Below are 6104 nucleotides of genomic sequence, written 5' to 3'. Positions count from 1 at the left end.
ACTCTATTTGTTTATAGTGTCGTGGACAGTCCCATTGATCAACTGTCACAAAAAACAGTAAATGGGGCAGCTTTAGCAACCATTGCTAATTTCCAGCTGTTGTCCCCGGCCTGATGATAATGGACACCCTTAAAATCACAATACATCAACAGCATTTGTTATTAAAAAAAAGGACGAAAGTCAAGTAGATACAGAGGAAAGGATAAAAGAGAACAATAAAATGCAAACAACCCACGTTACTACATGCATGTCACATATAGCACATCACAACCACATAACAGAAACCAGGGGCAACATGATCACAACATGTAACACACACGCCACATCCAACACAGACTAGTGTGTGCAGGTGTTATTCTCAGTGAACCATGTTTTTAAGTGAGCTGTAAAGGTGGTACTGTATATGTCTGTCTTTGATTTGTGTGGGTAGTGAGTTCCAGTTTTGTATTGCTGTGACCGAGAATGATAACTGACCAAAAGTACTCTTCCTGAATGGGACTGATTGGTCGCCATGTGTGGAGCTTCTAGTGGTCAGTCTGGTGTTAGAGAATTATGTTCATCTCCTAATCCATACTGTTATCCTTTTCTAGATGACACTCCCTTCTTGATGGTGGTGAGAGATTCTGTGATTGTTGGCATTCCCCTGGACCCCGCTGACCCTTCCAACAATGCAATGGCCCCAGTGTCCGGCATCAGCCAGGGGCGGGACATCGACTTCGATGACCAGCAGCAGTTAATCTATTGGGTCCAAAGCACTGTGAGTTCCTAAACTGAACCATGTAGAAATGTTTTATGATATAGAATGAATTTACTGTGATGCAATGACAGCTTTTGATTACAATTCAAATATATTAAAGACCACTGTTCATTGTCTTTTGTATTGCTTAAGATGAGAAGATAAATGTTAGACTTTGCAGAATGCCTTGCTTGAGTTGATGATTTTCATGATATAATGGAATATATGGTTAATTAGAGACAAGATAGATATTTCCCCCCGTTTTTGGTTATTTTTTGACACATTTAATGATTATTTTTAGTTTCTCAAATGCTTGTTTTAACGCAGGGTCTTTGATTGTGCTCCTATATCAGGGTTCTATATGGCAAGTGAAGACCAGCGGTGCCAACAGGTCTGAGTTTGCTCCAGCTGCTTTCATGGGCTCGCCGTCTGGTCTGGCTTTTGATTGGATAGGCCGGATTATGTATTACACCAATCCCACTGTGAAGACCATAGAGGTAAGGTAACAATGTGAAATAAAACCAGACATTAGACCAGTGGTTCTCAAACTTTTTCTGTCAGGCCCCCCCTTTGGAGAAAAAAAAAAGTCGGGCCCCCCCAACACAAATAGTCAGGCTCAGTGGCGGCGCCAGAAATTTATTTTGGGGGTGCTGTGGGGTAGCTTGACGTTTCATAGAGGGTGCTCAAACATTTAGGGTTTCCCATTAATGTACCGGGCGCTACAGTGGAATTTTCTACTGCAACATTCCCCACGCAAATACACAGTGTACCCGCGACTGCTACAATGAAGGCTCGATAATCAGCTCACGGCATAGGGTAAAGTGCTATTTTTATAGGTGGTGTGTGGACCTCACATAGGGGGGTCCGGGGGCAAGCTCCCCCGGGAAGATTTATTTTTAAATATTGAAGTTAAATGCACCAATCTGGAGCACTTTGAGAGCAAAATGAAGAGATCTATGGATACATCTCTCAACACCCATATGAAACAGAACTGTAAACAGATTTACTTTTTCTTTATGGATATTTTACAAATCACCCTTTTAAACGTTATTCTTGTTTTACTGCCATATAGTATTTCATACCTGTTTTTCATTTATTCTCTTATATATAACTATAATGATCATATAAACATGTGCCTCAGAAATAATTGATTACATTAATCGTGACCAAACCGTTTGAGACCCACTGAGATAACTTAGACTAAAGTGAACTATCTAAACACTGAGAGTCCTTTAGCTCAGGGGTTCCCAACCCCCGGTCCGCGGACCGGTACCGGGCCGTGGAGGTGTTACTGCCGGGCCGCGAAATGGCTGTGAGTTTATCGTAATATTTTCAGAATTAGATGATCACAATGATAACATATTTAAAAATATGTTATCATTGTTCATTTATGCACAGAGAAAGTTACCGGTGCGCCAATAGGAAGTGGAGCACACAGGGGACAACCGTTTAATCGCAGACTGTTATGTTTATGTGGGGAAGTGGCAGTGCATACATTATTTGAGATATATTTCGAACTCGGACTTCATTTTAAGGACATTGCGGCCAGGGGTGTAGAGCTATTTTTTTTATTTGTAAAACCTCCTTCACTTCATGAAATGGCTGCAGCATCAGGAGGCAGCCTCGGAGAAGTGCAGCACCAGCGTGTACACACAGCCTTCACTGTGTTCCCCACTGCAGGCTGCTACGTTTCACACACACACACACCGAACGGCCTGATTATTACCCCTATTAATCGTTGTATGAAGGAAATGTCCGGTAACAAAGGCACATGATGTGTGTGTGTGTATGTGCTCTGCTCAGCTCCGCTGTGTGTGTGTGTATGTTCGGTGTGTTTGTGTGTGTCCAACAATGGCATTTGTTTTCAAATTACCATGAACAGTAATTTACACACATCTGGCCAACTCCATAGGTATGTGGGTGTTCCCAAAAGAAGTTAGTTTAATCTTAATCTCGATGTAGTTCTAAATGCTGTCGGAGTGCACCGGAACGAACGCCCCGGTATGACGTTATTATGGCTGGCAAACAAGCCTAGGGGTCTCCCTGACATTTCAGTTATATCAATATGTGTACAGTGGTCCTAATTTGTTTTGATTGTATCCTGGTTTTAAACTTTGTTAATATGTTTTGGATGCATATTGCTCTATTATTTGTTACATACAATGTAACAGCCTGATATTGCCATATTAGGCTATATTATATTATATATTATATTAATATTTGTAAAGCGGTCCTAATTTTTAGTTTTAATTGTATCCTGGTTTTAAACGTTATTAATATGTTTTGGATGCATATTAGTATTTCTTCAGGCTGTTAAAAACAATTAGCCTCTGTTGCCACCTGCTGGTGAGTAAATATTAAAATCAGCTAAAATTGACAACCGGTCCGCGAATTTTTTTTAATGTATCTGCCGGTCCTTGGCACAATAAAGGTTGGGAACCCCTGCTTTAGCTCACTGAGTCTCTCAGTCTGACAGGAGAGGACTCTCCTCCACTTTGTTGTTGAAAAAGCTCCTTATATCCGTTAGCGTAGCTCGCTAGCACCAGAAGCTAACAACAACGATCCCCGGTACCAGTGCGCTCTCTCTCTCTCGCTCGCACACACAAAATGGCTCGTTCCACACACACACAGAGCCGAGCTTTAATGAAACACAGAGACCCAGACGTAATAGTACTGCATCATATTATTTTCGATTAAATAATTTTTCAATTTATGATTTTTTATTTTTTTATCTTTTACATTTTTTATTTTTACCATTTTTCCTCCTGGTCTCCCGCGCCCCCCCTGGTATGCCTCTGCGCCCCCCAGGGGGGGCGCGCCCCCCACTTTGAGAACCACTGCATTAGACCAATCAATCAACAACTTTTTTAATCCCGCAAGGGCCAATTGGTTATGAACAGCTTATGTCATGCACACAGGCAGGAACGTACAGGAAGAAAGCACTGGATGTGGATCATTCCAATTTACACGATAAATAGTTCATAGCATCAAAATAAATACGCAATCAAGTAAAACAATTAATCAAAAAAACCTATTAAGAATTCAAAAGTTTGAGTTACTTGAAAACAAATGACTAAACATGTAGTACGCTGGAATGTTAAAGGGGAAAAAACACATGGGAAAAATGTAATAGATTACTAGGGGGTGCTGTAGTGTTAATTTATATAACCTTTTAAAATACATATGTCTTGGATGTCTTCTTAGTCGGATTATTTTGGTTTAATTAATTAATTTACTATACATTATTTTGTTTTCTGTAATCTACAATTCATAGTTTTTGCTGTGGATTTGTTGGTGACATATATGAGTGTTTTAACACCTCATTTATGTTTTGACATCATTATTGAGCCAGTACCTAACTGTCCACCTCCCTTAGGTTATCCGTGTGGATGGAGTCCAGCACTACAGGAAGACCCTCATCACCTTCACTGGTAAACCTGAGGGAGCAGGAGAGCCCATTGGAATAGCCCTGGATCCAGCCCGAGGGTAAAGCATCTGTTCAACATATTGTATATTTGCTATATTAATTCAACTCAGTGACATGGGGAAATAACTATGGAAGGAACCAATGTCAATATCTGAGGGTAAGATGTGTGTTTCTGAAGGCGAGAGCATTACCTATTGATTTGTAAGTACGTGCTTGCTGGCACTAGAGAGACTGAACCAACAGACCAGGACGTGATTAATTGGACAGCATTAAACAAGCAGACAATAGCAGCCTGACAAGGACGAAGCAGTCTTCTCTTTTGAAGGACCATCACATAATTGGAAATGAAGAGGATTTATTTCTCCAGCAACAACCTCTCAATCCGAGTCATGTCCTCTGTAATATAAATAACCCACCCAAAACTAAACAGGCGACACCGTTTTGATATTCTAACATTTTAATACAGTAGTTTTAAATAGGCACGTTCTCCATATATAAATGTTTTAAGAAAAGATGAGGTGCACACATAGCTCAATAGAAAAACTTTGATTAACATTATTCTCACATTTACACTTTCCCTTCACAGGAAATTGTTTTGGACAGATAAGGGGTCAGACAATGGAGTTCCCCCAAAGGTCGGCAGTGCTGATATGGACGGGGGGAATCCCAGGAACCTCTACACAGAGAACCTGGCCAACATAGGATACATCGCTGCTGACATCTCCACCAGGAAACTCTACTGGGGTGTTTCGGGCTCAGGGGTGGTAAGTTCAGTACACATGTTATATATATATATATATATATATATATATATATATATATATATATATAATATAGTCCCAGATAAAATGTTGTCCGTTTCTTTCAATTTCCATGCCGACTGCACTTTTGAGATGTTTTGTTGGGGTGAGTTAATTAACCTCAACTGAGTATACTTACCTTTTTAGTGTTTTTTTTTTTAAATATAAGTTTAACAAAATGTTATGTATATTTCACCCTAAATCTGGTTTTGTACTTGTACTCTTAGAAATTGTAAATGTTACACTATACATGTCATTTCCACCCAAATAATTCTCTATGTTCAAACAAAGCTTATGGGTTTTTTTCATGTTCTCTTATGTGACCTCTTTGCTAATATCTTACTTATCTTCATCCTGATCCTGATAACTAATAATAATACATTTGATTTGTAAAGGCGCCTTTCAAGGCTCTTAAGGTCGCCGTACACAAAACACAAAACCAAAACCAAAGTCCAGAAACTCGACAATCAATAAAAACTGGGAAAAACTGAGGACGTCGTGTGATGTGATCAGGGTGGATATGCCAGTGTGAAGAGATGTGTTTTGAAAATCTAGAGAGAGTCAGTACTCTGGATGTCAGGTGGGAGGGAGTTCCAGAGGTGGGGTGCAGAGCGGCTGAAGGCTCTAGACCCCATGGTGGGGTACATTCACTCACCTCTTTGCTCTCCTTGCCCAGATTGAGAGTGGTACCATGGATGGAGTCACCCGGATGGCGGTGGTGAACGGCCTGTCCCACCCATGGGGGCTGACGATCCACGAGAACCACCTCTACTACACCGACCTGGACTACGAGGTCATCGAGAGGGTGGACAAGGACAGCGGGGCCAACATGGTGGTGATGAGGAGCGGCATGTCTGGCCTGCGCGCCCTAAAAGTGCACGCCAGAGACAGTATGTGGATTCACTGGTTTCTAGATTGTATTCTGACTTGTCTGTCCTTGAGCTTTTTAGTGTTTTCAGTCAGACTGTTATATTATGCAACAGTTAATTACTGCGGATGAGAGAGCGAGTAGGAGTTCAGTGTCCTCCTCAAGGACAGCACAGAGCCGGATTTAGCACCACTTGTGTTTCATCCTTTGGATAGCTTTTGTGTTCATAAGGCCTTTGCCTTCCTTCACCCTCTGCATCGACGACAGCTGTGG

At 41.1% G+C, this 6104-nt stretch overlaps 1 protein-coding gene across 1 annotated transcript in view; it reads left to right on the top strand.

Moving 5' to 3' along the window:
• lrp2b (low density lipoprotein receptor-related protein 2b) overlaps window positions 1–6104 on the top strand; it is a gene marked incomplete at its 5' end in the record, with an annotated part of 45591 nt that overhangs the window by 14476 nt on the left and 25011 nt on the right. The window contains 5 exon segments of the mRNA XM_079658472.1: window positions 591–757; window positions 1090–1233; window positions 4113–4222; window positions 4750–4927; window positions 5640–5853. Of these exon segments, the coding sequence (XP_079514598.1) occupies window positions 591–757; window positions 1090–1233; window positions 4113–4222; window positions 4750–4927; window positions 5640–5853 (813 nt within the window).

The sequence above is a fragment of the Notothenia rossii genome (genome assembly GCF_949606895.1).
Source record: "Notothenia rossii genome assembly, chromosome: 11".
NCBI lineage: Eukaryota > Metazoa > Chordata > Actinopteri > Perciformes > Nototheniidae > Notothenia > Notothenia rossii.
This window is presented reverse-complemented; position numbering and strand designations above follow the sequence as displayed.